Here is an 18,218-nt window from a genome sequence, read left to right as displayed (position 1 = left end):
TACTACGAGAGGTTTTCCCGAAATTTGCGCGGGCGGGCCTTGTCTAGTATTTGTGTATTTATTTCCTTACTAGCTTTTACCCGATGTGTCGCCCGCGCTATCTTCGCGCCACCTTCACGCGCTATATTAATTCCACCTACAAAGGAATACAGGTTTTTCGCTGATTCCACGGACACCTTAGTTTTTATCGGGATGAAAAGAACCAAACAAATTAACTTTCTTACGCATTCATAATATTAGTTGGCATAGGTACATCAAATTGAATCTAAAGTATTCGTGGTGGACTTTATAGAAATTATCGAATTAGGACACTTAAGTTAATTTTTTATAAATATTGTTTTGAGATGTCTTGTAATACTTAGGTGAACTCTTGTAAAAAAATGCTTTACAAGATCTGGGTTACTTTTAAATGTGCTGCGGTCATGGGTCCTTCATTGAGACAGTTTCACCGAAAGGAGGACGGATAAAGTTTGATGACTGAAGTGAATATTTATATTCGTCTCACTGACAGTGATGCTATTGAAAGAAGGCTTGAAATGAGGAAAGAGGAAAGTTTAAATTGTACGGCCGAATCGCCGATGCTATAATACTTAGGAAATTGATTCATTAATTACTTCTGACTTCTATTTTTAAGGGGTCGTTACATTTAGACTCGCACGATAGAGATAACTGTAACTTTCTGGGATTTTTAAATTTATTTTTGTTAAACGATTGAATTCACCTATTTCTCATACAAATAAGGTTTATTTTTTGGCATTTACTAAACAATATATATGATCTTTATAACCCATAAAATAACAATACCAACATGGTAACTTATGCTAAAACATACTTTTTTTGAAGACAGTGCTGGGGTGCTTGCAGGCGTTGAAAACAAAAAGAAATTCTGACCCATTGATATAGCAATTCAAAATGGTACAAAGTAATAATAAGCCGCAATTACACCGGTTCCGAAACAACACATGTTACCAACAATTGTACCAACAATAACACAAAACTAAAACCTCACACTGAGCAGTAAATAGGAAAAGCAATATCAAACATATATTCAATAAATATGAATAATATAAACTGTAAGAAACAACACTTAATAACTTATTACAGGAAATCACAGATGACACAAAAATACAAATATATACAAACAGGAAAAAAACAAATAATATAACTCAACGATAAAAAAGCAACAATTTCTCAGATAAAAATATAGTAAAAATTTTATTAAATGAAAATAGTTAAAATTTAAAACTAACGGCCAAGGTCTGTGCCCGGAACGGAAAAATATAGGCTCTAGGGAAATTGAATTCCTGGAATAAAAAAAAATTATTAATAAGGCGGAAAAAAATAATAAGAAATATTTAAAAGGTTCAAGCAGGCCCTTGAGGCATAAAGAAACTCAAAGTAACTTTTATACCTTCAGTGCTTTCGCTAAGAACCATACCAAAATGCTTAGCTTTTGATAAAAGTTTGATCAGTTCTAAAAAGAATATATTATACAAAGTATGTTACATTTCATAGACCTGCCTACAAGTACAAAGGAAAATTGAAATTGTCGTTATTGATATTCTTGTGTCAATGCAAACTCAATTCCGTATTCAATAGAGGCAATATAGACACGGGCTGGTTCTAGAATGCAATGTGTGTATGATTTTGTATACTGTGATGCGGACAGCGCGGAAATTAGATAGATGTACCTACTACCAACCACGCGATCGGAACGCCCGCGGGCGCCCATATTTGGGCACATATGAGGTAATGTATGCGGGAATGCCGGCAAAATGAGGTATTTAATCAATATGTTGGTAAATTCCTAAGGTAAGTTTTGTTTTCATGTCTATATTTTTAATTTGGAATTATGAGAAAACTAACAGCTATGTTCCCTATCAAGAACACTATGTTTGGTAATATAAAAAATAAGTACCAGTGTAACGACCTATTTACGTTTATCTCGAAGATAGTCACTCCAGTTACTACAAGAAAAAAAAAGGACAAGCAACAAAATAATATGAAATCTAATCCGGTATTTCAAATTTCCTCCTTTAAATAAACCCATAGTTACCAAGCCCAAAACCTCCGCAGTACATTTTGTTAGCTAAAATCATAGCAAGTATTACGAAAACCACAAACCACGCCGACCACGGCCGGCTTATCCGCACCCTCATTTTTGTAATGTTAATTTCAAATTGTTCACAAGCGTTGTTTTAAAAAATTTAACACATTTTATTTTAGAAGTGAATACGACGAATATGGTGATTATAAAAACACAAAATATATTTCGAGAGCAGCAATGTGAAGCCATTAGTGACATATCGAACTAATAATAATTTCATATGGAATAAAATATATGTAGGTATGTATTATTTAACGGCCTCTGTGGTACAGCGGTAGTACGCTTGTCTGTGACACCGGAGGTCCCGGGTTCGAATCCCAGCCAGGGCATGATGAGAAAAGAACTTTTTCTGATTGGCCTGGGTCTTGGATGTTTATCTATATAAGTATTCATTATAAAATATAGTATCGTTGAGTTAGTATCTCGTAACACAAGTCTCGAACTTACATTGAGGCTAACTCAATCTATGTAATTTGTCCCGTATATATTTTCAAATTCAAATTCAAATTCAAAATTTTTATTCATTATTATAGGATATTATTATATCGCTTAATAATTGTCGTATGGTTTAACAACTTGGTTGACGTCAAATAAATTACTTAAAAACTAAGTTTACTGCCGCTTCCAAGGCGTCAGTGCAGAAGAAGCGGTAACAAACTGCACTGCAGCATTTTCATCAACAACGTCAACTTCACAATATTAAATTATACTTAGAATAGAATGTGGACGGGAGAATACATTGTTCACGGGAGATTTATATATTTATGAGATTTAATATTGAAAAAAGAAAAATATATATATATATATATATATTATGGATTGCCAATTTTAAAAAGATTTATGTACAGAGTGTACTGAAATTTTGATTTAAGTTCAAAAATTTATATTTTATATTGTTGAGCTCATCTGACAAAATATTAGGGATATTTCTTCAAGCTTCTTCCGAAGCGTCTAGTCTAATAAAGAGCTAAATGAACCTAAAAAAGTTTGAACAGATTTACCATTGCATAAAAATAACACTGAATAAATAAATCTTTGAAAATACTTAGAACGCGAGTTATCCCAGGCTCGAGTTGAAACCATGCTTCGCAATTCAGCCTCCTTGACCATGACCCATGCAGTGTGGAATACGAATAAACATAATTCACTTCCATTAAATATGCGGAACATGCCAAAGGACCTCTCTTTGCAGGCTAAACATCTTATAGAGAATTTCATCAATGTTTAAGCAGCCTTCCGCTGTGACTGTTATTTCTCATTTTATGGGTGTTATTTATGAGAATTGTATACCGACGTAATAAACTTAGGTGAAACCGAACCGGGTCGCTAGTATAAAATGAATATTAAAGTCGCACTGTAATAAATGAAGACTCGGTTTTCAGTTGTACACAACTGACAGAATCGTCTCAAGTTCTAAATAGTTAAATGGGACCACGGTCTCGCCAGATACTGGTAACATAGAGCGCAGGCTATATCCCAAAGAGAATAAATATTACCATGAAAAAAATATTTTAAGTAATATTATTCTCTTTAGGATTATATTTTTGATGGTGGGATAATTTTCAAACCACGTTAACATTCATACGCATACACTCAGAATTTCCAGATATCCTCTCTAAAGTGCCCTCTACTACCTAATATCACCTTTCTAGTAGTTTGGTTCCCGGTAGTTTGGTTTGGTTGCCGTGTGGTTCCCGGCACCAATACAAAAAAGAATTGGACCACTCCATCTCTTTCCCATGGATGTCATAAAAGGCGAATAAGGGATAGGCTTACAAACTTGGGTTCTTTTCTAAGCGATGGGCTAGCAACCTGTCACTATTTGAACATCAATTCTATTATTAAGCCAAATAGCTGAACGTGGCCATTCAGTCTTTCCAAGACTGTTGGCTCTGTCTACCCCGCAAGGGATCAGCAACATCTTTTTTGTTTTGATTTTAATAAAAGAGTAGGAATTAAATGATTTCATTTAATATCATCAGTCTCACGGCGCATTACCAGAGGTCATGCATCATAATGTAACACCTTTATAAGTGCAGTTTTCTGAGAAAAACTAAGTGCACTGGAAAGCTTTTATCTCTGTCACAGAAAACGTGACAGTGAATAGTAGGATGCAATAATACCTCCATTATGTTACATATCTCTGAACAAACAGTTCCACCAAATACGTTCTCATTAATAACATCACAGATTTGCACCATTTTTCATCTTCAGGGATTGGGGAAACTTTATAACCATTGCTAGTTAGGTACGTATTTAGCGCTTATGTATATGCGTTTACCTAAACTGACTTGAAGTGACCTTTAATTTAATAAAGAAAATTAGTAAGTTGATTTAAATAAATTATGTCATTTAAAATTCAACAAATAAATATTTTTTAGTTTTCGTCATTTCGTCATGCTTTATACAGAGCATATTAAAGAACTGTTTTATTACTTTGTTAATATTCGAATGCTTTTATCGCGTTAAGAAAGACCTTCAATTTTAATCTTCATTTCAAAAGCTTAGAGTTTTAAATGGCTCTCGTTCTGTATCTCCCTGACATTATTATTTTAGTAGTAGTGCTTTAAAGATGCAGTACGAGTACTAAGTATTTTTAAAGTTCTATTACGTGTAGAGTTGGTGTAGCTATTTAGGTGGATTACTACTTCTTACAAAGCTCTTTGTTCTAGTATATGGTTATTGAGTACTTAGATTCTTTTCAGGGAGCATACTTGGCTCAAAATCTTGACGGATTTTGGTAACAAAGTGAAATGACAAATAAAACTGAAATTCTAAAAACAGAAAGGTAGTTTTAAGTTTTTCCAGACATGATCTCATCAGCGTTTGTATTTTTATAGCATTCTTGTCTAGGTATTGGGCATATATTGTGTATAATATGTATAAATATTTTTAAACACTAGTCCACGTCCCGGACCTCGGATCGGCTATAGGGGATGTTATTATAAGAGTTCCTATTTTACGTACGTGGGTATCTATAAACATACATACATAAACTCACGCCTCTTTCCCGGAGGGGTAGGCAGAGACTACCTCTTTCCACTTGCCACGATCCCTGCATACTTCCTTTGCTACGCAATGTTTATTACGTCGGTATCTATAAACCTTCAGTAAAAATCTATCAAAATCCCTTGTGTGGTTTAAAAGAAGAAAGACTATAAACTGAGAGAACCGTTGATTGATTTCAGTGATTTTGTTTATATTATGTAACATTATAATAATCTTCATTCATGGACTTCGTAAGCAGCAGTTAAATAAGATGATAACACTTTATTTCTTATTTAATGTTAAAATTATTGTGAAACTCCGAGTTATAATGGCGTCAGATCACCGACTGTCCCTCATTCAAAGGCATTAGCGGCATCCGCCGACAGTCGTAAACGTCTTTAATTGAGGTCCCCGTGGGAACGATTAACTTGATGTTTTATTATTCTGAATACCTTATATATAACCAACATCTCTAATAATTTAACAAACTAGCTTCTACCCTGGCCGCAGTGGATTAAACATTTAAACTAACTTAGTTATGATTAGGTACCTATGTACTTAAATAAATTCTATTTAATCTGTAGATTGTATCGTAGATTCATGAAATATTAAACCTGGTAGAAAATATTTTTCCTTTTATTTGCAGAAATACTATGAAAAATAAATAACTTGAAACTAATTCTGCTCCGAGTTAGTACCTACATATTTATAAAGCGACCTAACCTCTTCGCTTTATAAAACTTCAGCCTTGGCTGGACAAGAACAGTTTTCCAGCCACAGAATAGGATTAAGTTTCTTTTGAACAAATATTAGTGGCTCAGATTTGCAAGGGTTGACACTGCAAAATTAAATACATAGATACATACATACATATAGTCACGTCTATATCCCATTACGGGGTAGACAGAGCCAATTAGACCCGAAAAGACTGAATGGCCACATTCAGCTGCTCGGCTTAATGATGGAATTCAGATCCAAACAGTTACAGGTTGCTAGGCCATCGCCTAAAAAAAGAATCACAAGTATGTAAGTATATCCCTTAGTCGCCTTTTACGATATCCATGGGAAAGGAATGGAGTGGTCCTATTCTTTTTTGTATTAGTGCCAGGAACCGCACGGCAAAATTAAATATTGTAAGAAATTAAAATTGTTTAAGACTAAGCTTCTATATCTTCTGTTCGCGACTTCGCTTGCGTTACAACGATCGTCGATTATCGAAAATTTTACGGAAACAGTGTTTTCTTCCCTGATAAAAAATACCTAATACCATTATCAGTAGTCATGGCTCTAGGCGCGCTTTATATATCTAGCTTTTGCTCGCGACCATCATGCACCATTGTGCAGCAAATTAGAAAAGTACTTGAGTCGCCTTTTACGACATCCATGGGAAAGAAATTAAGTGGTCCTATTCATTTATCTATTGATCCAAGGAACCACACAGCACCCCATGTAAAACCTGAAGGAATATTGTAAGTCTGTGCTAAATTTCGTCAAAATCGGTTCGGTATTATTTGAGATTATTCGTTATAAACAAAAATAGTGTCTTGTAACGTCTTCAAGGTTATCTTAATAATATAAAGATTTTTTTGGAAATCATTTTATGTTTGTAATTTTTTACTCACTATGTTGGCATCCCTATTTTTCAAACTTACTTCTAGTGTCCTAGTTTTAGATAGTTTTAAGTACAAATGAACTTAAAGTCTTGTGTGTTTAATATAGAATTAAATTTAAAGCTTCTGACCAATGGCTAAATCAGAACAAAGGCGGACTATCCGAGCTGAAAATCCCGTTGCGTACAAAGTTTTGGTACTTTCTTTGGTTTTGCTTGACAAGGATAAATTACAAAGCGTTGTAAACGATGTTACTCCTCCAGTTTAATACCGTTTATGGAATTTATATAAACGTATACCTTCATATTATACATTAGCTGCTAGCCCGCGGCTCTCCCCCTGTGTAGGTCGCTTTTCGCGTAAACTGTGAAAACTTCAATTAAACAGATATAATTGGACATATAGTTAATTCTATGGTATCTTCCCGAGCGTATTTATTAGAGCCATTACATTGCTCGATAACAAACTGAAAATAATAACATAAGTAAAAACCGACATATATCAATATTGTTTTATTAATAACATAAGTATTTTAAGTCATCACGTAACATTTAAGTAGTGGACTGTAAACACTATGTAGCACTTGGCAAAAAATAATAATTCATTTTAACGTACATGAGAAAGGAAACCAAACAATATACTTGATAAAAATGTAAAATACAAATTTCTAAAGACAAATTTACAAATCATGTTCAGCATTAACTGGTAAAGGGCAAAGTTTTGAAATTGGACGTTGAATAAGAGAATTTTTATAACGCAATGTAACTACTCTTGTTAAATTATCTTTACCAGGATGCACATCTTCGATCTTGCCGTATAACCATTTGGTAGGTGGCAATTTATCTTCACACACTAATACTATGTCACCTGACCTCAGTTGTAGAGATCTAGTTTTCCATTTATATATTTGTAGAAATCATACATATACTCTTTAGAACAATACTTAGTACGAATATGGTTACAGATTAACTGTTGTCTTTCATGAAATGGTTTATGATGGGCATCGGCTACTAAGAGTTTAGCCAAATGTGATTCGCCTGATACTATAAACGGGTGTTTGCTACAATCAGGTAAGTCAGATTTTTCTATTCTTCCTCCAACCCTTAATAATCCATTTTTACCTATGTACGAATTAAATGTAGATAATTTACTTTTCATACTATCATTTTTATTTTTCAGAAGCATACTGATTTCATCGGCAAACCAACGACGTTGATGCTGAAGTATGCAACAGGTAAGTGATTCCTGGATCTCCTTGGCGGTAAGATAAGGTAAGTGTTTAGATTCTTCAGAAGTGGTATTTTTTAGATGTAGAAATCTCCTGCAATAAGCTATTACCCTTATTAGTTTCCGTAAGCTTGAAAATCTAGAACAAATATCCTCTATTTCTTCAAAGTTTTTGACACAAGTAGTATGTGCTTTAAGTTGACGCTTCTCTAACTCTGTCTTGGTGCAAATGGAACGTGGTTTGACATAATCAATTTCGCTATTTTGTAACCAGCTTGGACCATTCTTCCACAGCGAGTTCTCTAGAAACTCTGACGGTGACATACCACGTGACGCACAATCGGCAGGATTTTCCTTTGTCGAAACATACGACCACTGCGTAGCATTAATTAAGGTAAGTATTTCTGAAGTCCTGTTGGCGACAAAACTCTTCCAACGACTTGGATGGTCGGACAACCAAGCTAACACGATCGTAGAGTCCGTCCAAGCATGTATATCTGACTTATTGATGTTCAGTGTTTCAGATACTTCCAGAAGTAGTTTAGTAACTAGAACAGCAGCGCACAACTCAAGTCGCGGGATGGATATCTGCTTGATGGGTGCTACTTTCGTCTTAGCGGTTACCAGGTGAGTATAAACTTCATTTTCCATAGTAACGCAACGAATATAAATCACAGCAGCATAGCCTGCATTAGAAGCGTCACTAAACCTGTGTAACTCCACTTTGATATCACTTTTCTTCTTGCGGACCCATCTCGGAATATGAAATAATTCTAGCTTCGGTAATTCCTTGCGATATTGTGACCACTCTTGTATCAGCTCCTCTGGCAATTTATCATCCCAGCCCAGTCCAGCAATCCATAGCTTCTGGATAAAGATCTTTGCTATAATAACGTACGGAGCTATCCACCCGAGTGGATCATATAGTCGACAGATTTCACTAATCACTTTGCGTTTTGTTTCAGGAGCAGGGGCATCAGAAGAAATCTTGATGTTATAACCAAACTCATCTGTGCGGCGATTCCAAGCAATACCTACAATTTTAGTAACATCATCCTCTTTAAACTCTCTTTCAGTATCTGTTTCTGTACCACCTAGTACTCCTATTTTATTACATGTCCACTTCTGCAATTGAAATCCACCTTTATTTAGCAATTCATTCATTTCTTTATAAATCTTAACCGCTTCTTCTTCATTTTCAGCGCCGGTGAGAAGATCGTCCATGTAGAAATCTGATAGAACTCTACTTGCCGCGTGCGGGAAATTACGACCTTCATCTACAGCTACTTGTTGCATTGCTTTAACAGCTAAATAAGGAGCGCATGAAGTGCCGAAAGTGACAGTCAGAAGACGATAGTCACGTATAATACCCTCTTCAGATCGCCATACAATCCGCTGAAAATCGGTATGTTTTGCAGCTACGTTCACTTGTCGATACATTTTTATGATATCAGCAGTGATACATATGGGGTGTGAACGCCAACGCATTATCAAGTGGCGTAATTCCATTTGTAAGGTTGGACCAACCATCAATGTATCATTTAAGGATAATCCATTAGCGCTTCTATCAGCGGCATTAAAAACCACTCTGGTTTTTGTTGTTGTTCTATCCATACGAACAACCGCATGATGTGGTAACCATACCTTACCTTCCATATTTGATGACTCATCATCAACAATCTCCATATGACCAAGTTTTAAATATTCATCTATGACCTCAGAATAATTCTTCTTTAATGTGCAATTCTTATCCAATCTCTTTTCTAGACCAAACAAACGTTTCACAGTGACGGACCTTGTATCACCGTAGTCTCGACGAACATTTGGACGAAACGGCAACTCCACCACATAACGACCAGTCTCATCTCTGCAAGTTGTAGCTTTGAAATGATCTTCACAATCCTGTTCTTCTTGAGTTAATATCTTTTTGTTTGGACTAGGTTCAGATTCGATTTCCCAAAATTTCTTGATTAGTTCATTCTCTTCTAACTGGATATGAAAGCTCATTATAATGTTGTGACATGTAGATTCTTCATTATCATAGCCGTCAACCTGACCCGACAACACCCATCCAAGGTAAGTATCCTGTGCAATAATCAAATCATTAGGACTTTTAATCAATCCCTTTTTCAGGATAGCGCAATACACCTCGGAGCCTAAGAGAACATCAATTCTATTAGGCGAATTATACTGCGGATCAGCCAAACTGATGCGGCCAAGTTCAGTCCATCTGGGTGGAGTGAACTTCCTTTGTGGTAACACTGTAGTCACCGTTTGAAGGACGTGAGCCTTCACTTGCAACTTAAAGGTTGGGTCACAGAGTGACTGAATCGTGACCTTAACCACATATTTTGAGGTTAAGCCACTCTGACCACCACCTAATCCTGAAATACTAGTTTTCTCAGCAACTTTATTCAACCGTAATAACTGTACGGCTGCTTCCGATATAAAAGATGCTTGTGATCCTTGATCCAGCAGAGCTCTTAATATCAGAGGAGAACCATTTCTTGACTCAGCCTTTACCAAGGCTGTAGCTAATAAGGTTTGGCTTGAAACCTTTCCTGTCACAAAATGGCTTGTAATGCTTGTGGTCTGGTTCATGTCAATAGACGGTTCCGGTTGACTTTGTTCAGTCTCTGCCTGCTCGGTAGCTACCGCTACTGTTGGTGAGTTGTTTCCATGAAGAAGTGTGTGGTGCTTTCTCTTGCAGATCCGACATCTCGTAGAACCACGACAGGTTTTCGCTGAGTGGCCACTGCCGAGACAATTGAAACAAAGTTGAAGATTTTTAACAATATTCTGACGGCTAGGGATTTCTTCGGTAATAAACTTACTACATGAATAAATCTTATGATTATCATTACAATGAGGGCAGGTAGACATTGAAATAGTGTGCAAGACTTTAGGTTGTGTATGATTAGGACATGACTTAGACTTACTTTTAGTGGGCTCAACAAACTCTAACGCGCGGTAACGTGATTCTATGAAATCTTTGAATAAACAATAGGAAGGTAAATCTACACTACAATTATTAATATGGATTTCCCATTGTTTTCTAGTATCAGCGTCCAATTTCTGACTTACAATATAAATTATAATTACATCCCATGTATCGACTTTAATATCTAAGTTAGTCAGCTCATGAATACAATCGGAAGTTGTATCTAACAAATCTTTCAACCCTTGAGCCGACTCGCAACTCATGGACTTTTGGTTAAACAAACGCTTTAGAATACAATTAGATAAATACCTCTTATTATCATATCTACTTTGTAACAAATCCCAACACTTTTTATAGTTATCATGCGTAATTGGAATGTGTTTAATTAACTGTTCAGCTTCACCTCTTACTTGCGTCTTCAGATAATGTAGTCGCTGAACGTCGTCGAGTGCACAGTTGTTATGGATGAGAGACGTAAACAAATCCTTGAAAGACGACCATTCGGTATACTTGCCACTGAAAACTGGTATAGTAATCTTCGGTAATCTTACAAGTGATTCTTTATTCTTGTCTGAATTCTCTTTCAAACTCGATGACGCGGTAGACACATTCGGTGATAAGGCTTTCAGTGCAGATTTCAACTCGGTTTTATAACTCAAATACATTTCATAGCCTATATTGTATATGTCACTTTCTATATAACCTTCAGTATCTTCATATGTAGCTATAATGTATTCATGCTTGTCAGAGAATTTATCTATAATTGTTTCCAAACTTTCTAATCGCGTCAAAACATAAGATTCAGTAATTCTTTCTTTCGGAGCCTTCTTAAAATTACTTCTTCCCTTTTCTATTTGACTGAATAATTGTTTCACTACTCTTATACAGCCCTCCATGATTGACAGATGTAATTATAAATGTCACCAATTATTTTTTCAAAATTTGTCTATGTTCTGTTTTTTATTGATCAAAATTTTCTAAGTGTTTGGACTTTTTTGTCACCGCTATGAAATCGGGCATAGATTCCTCGTCTCGTCACTTTTTACCGAATTATTCTAAGTCCCAGAATCTACACTATGAAATTTTACAAGTCCCACTACTTCTATCTTGAAATTTTTCTAAGTCTTTACACAGATAAAAGTACTTACAGTTTTTCTTGCTCACTTACTGCACTTCACTGTACTAGCCGACAGATGGCGCTGCATGCACCTGATCTTCTTTGGACTGGTTCCACACCACTAGCTTCACTCTATACTTAGGAAACTGCCAAATGCTTCACATTCTTCAAAATATATCCGGCTCGAAGGACCCTTGTACAAGAGTATATCGAGCCAAGGCAGCTTGAATGAAACTCAGACTCCCGGAACGAAGACATTTATTCAAAAATCACCTTTCTATTTATTTTTGTATCAAAACAAAACCATATCGCGTTTCAAAACGGGATAACGCCATCTATTATTATAAAATTAAACTTAACTTATACATATATTAAAACCAAAATTAGACACATACTATCACATCATTTATACGAGTACTATTACAAAGCTGTTAGGAGCTAAAAGCCACTCCTAAGACTTTCATACTATTTACGCGTTACATATAGCTTTTTTGTTGTTAACTTTAAAACACAGCAAGTTAAATTACAAATGTTGTCAAATGATACAAGAAAGATTTTAGCTCAATCATCAGTTCCTTTTTCGGAACATTTAAGGTCATTGATAATATTGTACAATTTCAGTATATAACTTATTAATGTCACAGACATACACTACACCAGAGACTCGAAGGCCACGTCAACGTTTACACTAGAAAATTTTCTATTCTCATGTAAATAATTTCGATAAAAGTAAATTAAATACAAAGTGAACAATGGAAAGGTTCATCACTTACTTAATAAATGTTCACAATAACAGGTTTCGACGAACTGATGAATATTTCACAGTGAAAGAAACTCATAAATAAGGCAACGTTACAGGGCAGCGACGAAACGAAATGTCGAGTCCCGGATAATAACGTATTTAGTTGGCGCGAGAGGAGGCCAGGCATTCCTATTTGAAAATTTTGTTTCCATAGTACCGTTTATCCAAATAATTCGAAAACATGTTAGACACAAAAAATAAATAAATGATTTAAATGCGATTCAAATAATGACAGGCTGCTAGCTAATCGTCTACAAGAGGAATCAAAAGATTATTAGCCTTTATATTATATATTTAGGTACTTAAATATCCCAAAAAATCTAGTTTTTCCCCGTTCCCGTAAGAATTTTGCCATATAATCTCAAACCTTAATTTCTCCAGGAACATAAGTGCCAAATTTCGGTGTGGTTTCCGGCATTAACAATAAGACCACTGTATCTTTTTCTCGTGGATGTAGTAATAGGGAAAAGGGACAAAACAGTCATCTTTCTATCGCCTATCTTACTGAACCAAGATGTGAATTCATAAATGCCTATTTAGCAATAGATTCAGCACAAAATTTTATTAGATGCGAAAATCTGAGTCCACTTTCATCGAGGTCCATTCCGTGGTTAATTAAGTCTATCACGGGTAGCGTCTGCGGCAGCCAATTTCCTCTTTTTGTACGTTTGCTGTGTACTTATACCTAATTGAATTTACGGATAATGAAATTAAGGTGAAATCTAACATTTCTTGTGGATTCGTGCCGGTACCTTGATCAATAAACTTCACCAAATTCCACCAGATTTGTCTGAAAAATCTGTACAGATTTGAAGATTATTTTTGAATTCGAATGAATATGTTGAGTAAATGACATGCGATAGATATCACTTGTAGCTTTTCAATTTAGAAGAAATCCACAGAAAATTAATATAAAAGAATAATAGGTATTTATCAAACACTTCACTATTAATAAAATTTATCAAATAATAGTCTGGTTCAGATCAGTGATTCAAATACAATTTATTAAAAAGAAGGTTTTGAAATAGCTATAACGAATAAGCAATGAAAGCAGTCAGTTTAGTATTTTAATAGGGAAAAGCTAATGAACATGGGATTATTTTTTTATGCTGGCTCTGTAGTTATTATTTTCGTTAGTAGGCTAGCTACCTTTATCACTACTCGTATTTGAATCTCAATTCTATCATTAGGTCATACAGATGAACGTGACCTTTTACTCTTTTCGAGACTTGGCTCTGTCAACCACATGAGAGATAAACACGTTACTTTTTTGTACGTTTTTATTTTAACTTAGTTAAACTGCCCTTAAGTTATTTTCAAAGTAACTATTACAAAAAATGGGAATACCAAAAATTATATTGTAGCCAGGATATTGATTTTTCATTTAACAAACCTTAATGGAATTATGGCAAGGAGTAATTATACCGTATTTATAATTCATAGCATGTCGATTTTTCATTTACTTCAGAAGCAACTGAAGTGATATTAAATGTCGATCCTGGGGAAAAATTTTGTATGCTAGCTTTTTCTTGTGTACATTTTTCAAAAAATTACTAAGTACTTAGCCGGCGTGTAACCTACACGCTTTTCGCGTAACATGTGGAAATTGCAAATATCCAGACTATTATTGGACCTTATAGTTCATTCTATAGTAGGTATCTTATCTTATTCCTGTGCGCATTTTATATAGCCATTACATTGCTAGATAACAAACTGAAAATAATGTAGGTAGTAGTAGTTTGCCTATCAGTTGTAGATAAAAGCTGAACAATCTATAAAGAGCAAATGTGAAGATACTCCTAACGTGTTATTCTGTTGAGAAATTATTCTATTGGTAAGTAAGTGAGAAATATCAATAACCGTGTGTAATAAACAATGTGGTTACGAACCCTCCATATTGTATCATCCACCCTCCATAGTTGATCCAGAATAGCAAGGTCGTATTCCGCAAAATATTGAACGTGAAGTGATACACCTAGAAGGTTCCATCCCGACCGGATAATAAGATAAGTTCGCTTTCAATCTCGCAACTAGGACGTGTAAATCTGCCCCCGTCGACTGTTGGCGAAATTCTAATGCTGGGGCTACATTAGACTGATGAAGATATATAAAAAGGACTAAGGCGAATATTTGTTTGTTTGTAGTTTCGCTTCAAAGTCATTCATGGATGACACTGTAATACAGCACTATTATGCCGATATGTCGCCACTATGCGAAAATTATCGCGACATACCCCTTTGACGAGTTTGTCGCAGAAGCCCGTTAATGTAACCTCAGCAGTACGAAATATTACCCTGTTTTTTGTTTACCGTAAATTTTCGCATAACTTGCGCCGTAGGTATGATGGAGAATGAACAAACATTGTAATCTTTTGATCTTGGTAAAACTTTTCTACGAGAGCCGTTTGACTTTCAGTGAAGAAGTGGCTAAGTTAAATTATATTTTTGAAATTCCAATCAATGGAACAATTCAGTGATAAGTTTTTACAATAATATTTTCATGACATGAAAATAATTAACATCAGAGTTCTCCCAGGGCTTCGACCCATGATGATTCTCATCCCAGATATAATTTTTTGAATTACTTGTCTATCTTTGTGCCTAAGATTAAAAGATTATCTAATATATTTGTTGAAAACTAAAATACCAATATATTAAAATCATTACATAATAATTGTTGTTAATATTGGCTACACTATACACCCATATATACATGCATATAATCACGTCTATATCCCTTGCGGGGTAGACAGAGCCAACAGTCTTAAAAGACTGATAGGCCACGTTCAGCTGGCAGCAGGCTACACTATATTATAATATCAATATATTTTCCAAAAATATTAGTATTTATATAGAAATACGGGTTACTCAATCGTTTTTCTCTCTTTACTCAAGATTTTTTAAATATATACACAGTTTCTAGCTTATCCCAGACTCCAAAGCATAGCGGTGGAGGATGTATCGTGAAACACTGAAAGAGACAAAGAGGGAATTAATAAACTTTGAGATATTCTGTATCATTTAGAAAATACGCCCTAGAAAACCACTTTTTATGATTAAGAATGTATGTAAAATTTCAGGTAAATGTACGGTTCAGTAATTTATGACATGAAAGATTACACATTCATCACATAACATTTTCAAATTTATAATAGGCACAAGTAGGTTAAAGTTCGGGTTACTTCACCATTCCCGACGATACACCATACATAAACAAGTAAACGACAGCACACTTACGCCTCATTTACCCTTCAGCCCTTTTGTACAAACTAATTATTTAAGAACCGATTCAATTAATTACAAATTGAGTCAAAAACATTTTTCCAAATTTACGTTGGTTAGTTATTGCTTCAGTCAAATTTTTTGGGGCATGGGCGTAACTTTGGCGTTGTCGCTAAAACTAGTTAGAAAATGCAACTTTATTCAAAACTAATCGTTTCCCGCAGCTCCGCGCTCGCTTATAAGTCGCTTTTCGCGTAACCTGAGAATAACTATATCTAATTTGAATATCGTTAAAATAAAGCAGAATTTCTAGGTTTCTTTTTGGTTTGTGTTACTCTTCTTCAATCGAACCATTTAAATTTTTTTGGAAAAATATTTTATGTACAGACACTCGATTTTTACTGTCCTATTATCCTATTATATGTATTGATATTTATACTCAATTAAACCGATCCTTACATAATAAAGATACTATGTTAAGCCCAGATTAATTGCTATACGAGTTGGCGCATGTTCAACACGGCTTTAACGAGGTTTCGTCATAATACTTTTAAAGTACAAACAGGATGGGATGAGTACGGTCGATTAACAAACTTTATTGTAATCATGGAGAAAATGAGCGACAAAGGCTTTTGTTTTATCCAGTTTGGTACAAAATACCAGTTTCGGCCGCGTCTCTGCTTGCGTACTCAATCGTTTATCTTAATCGTATTTGAACATCATTTTTATTGAGATATAATATAAAGGATGAGAATGGTTGACTGACAAATCGATGCACAGTACAGTCCAAACCAGCGGATGGGGATTTGGTATGTAGGTTCCTATGTGGTCTTCAGATGCACTAAGAGAAGATTTTTATGTATAAAGATAAGGATTAACATATAGTTAATAACACATAGGATACAAAGAAAGTTGAAAATATAAAAAGATGTGAAAACTCAATTTATTATAGGAAGTACGACCCCAAAGAGAAGGTTGTTGACTCAAGACATTTCTCGAATTACCGCGGCGGTGGCGAGCGTAACCATTTGTAAACAACAGACGCCAAGAATACCTACGTAACGAGGTGTCCGCAAACAGAATGTCTAATTAAATCAAAAAGAACATTAAATCGCAGTCTCTTCTCAAGTAATTTACAACCTGCTGATGAAATATGTAAACTAGTGAAGAGGAGGAGCGGTTCGTGGAATAATTTTTAATAATTTTCAGAGTTCAGACTGTAGGTACTTTCATACGTAAGCTTTGAACTTAATTTCACTTTTCTTCCTTCCTAGTACGAAAGTTAGGAAGTCAAGGTTGTAACCTGGAACATAGTAGGGATGAGAGAGAGAAATATATTGTTGTACTTATACTTTACATATGTAGGTACATAAATACATATATATAATTACGCATTATCCCATATAAAAAAGTAGGTTATTTGATTTTGCTGTGCTAGCACATTCTGACAATAGAAACTAAAACTGATTTTAAAACACCTTCAGACAGAAGGCGAACCATCGACCTAAGATTAGATAAATCGCATCCAGCCAATCTCTGACAGATAAAACGAATTTAGGTACCTGTAATTTATGGTACCGGAGAGGGACGGTGACGAATATCCTTGGACTTTCCCTAACTCTCATGGACAATTTACCTGATTTGATTAAGTAAATTGGCTATTTTTAGGACGAAACGTTCTGCGAAAATATCATAATATAAATATACCAACTCACCTGGTTGGTTTAAAGATATTTTCAATTTGTAAAAGTGCTTTACGGTATAGTCAGCCTGCGGCAAGTTCCCAAATCAAAGGTTTCTAAACCTATGACATCTCAGATATCCCTTTCTATCACAGCTTTATACGTACTTATATGATTGTAGGTATATATTGTACAAAAAATAAGCAAACAGTGGGCTACGTAACAATTGTCTGAAACCGATATACCTACCCAATATCTTCATCATTCATTGTTCAGGCAGGGCCAAGACAATACCGCGGCCCGCAACAGTGTTCGCAATCATTGTAATCGTGAAACAGATGCTCGTCGAATACCATCGGAATATTTTCATTACCAGTTGAGCATGTAGTTGCTCTAATTAATTGGTTTTACCTATTCATTTATTTAGAAATTGACATATATATCCCTTATGGGGTAGCCAGCCATCAATCTCGAAGACTGGAAGGCCACGTGCAGTACGAATGTTATCAACCAAAAAAGAATT

General features: G+C 35.1%; 1 protein-coding gene across 1 annotated transcript; it reads right to left on the bottom strand.

Moving 5' to 3' along the window:
• Positions 1 to 1,364: 1,364 nt before the first annotated feature.
• Positions 1,365 to 11,769, bottom strand: LOC106143274 (uncharacterized). The gene is made up of 4 exons (XM_060954706.1): positions 11,284 to 11,769; positions 10,872 to 11,139; positions 7,857 to 10,493; positions 1,365 to 1,474 (listed from the first exon to the last, which is right to left on the bottom strand). Exons 1-4 carry the CDS (start codon positions 11,767 to 11,769, stop codon positions 1,365 to 1,367), a joined length of 3,501 nt encoding a protein of 1,166 aa, XP_060810689.1.
• Between the last annotated feature and the right edge of the window lie 6,449 nt (positions 11,770 to 18,218).

The sequence above is a fragment of the Amyelois transitella genome, chromosome 4 (genome assembly GCF_032362555.1).
Source record: "Amyelois transitella isolate CPQ chromosome 4, ilAmyTran1.1, whole genome shotgun sequence".
Taxonomy (NCBI): domain Eukaryota; kingdom Metazoa; phylum Arthropoda; class Insecta; order Lepidoptera; family Pyralidae; genus Amyelois; species Amyelois transitella.
Note: the sequence above shows the minus strand (reverse complement) of the source record. Positions and strands in the feature narration are given on the sequence as shown.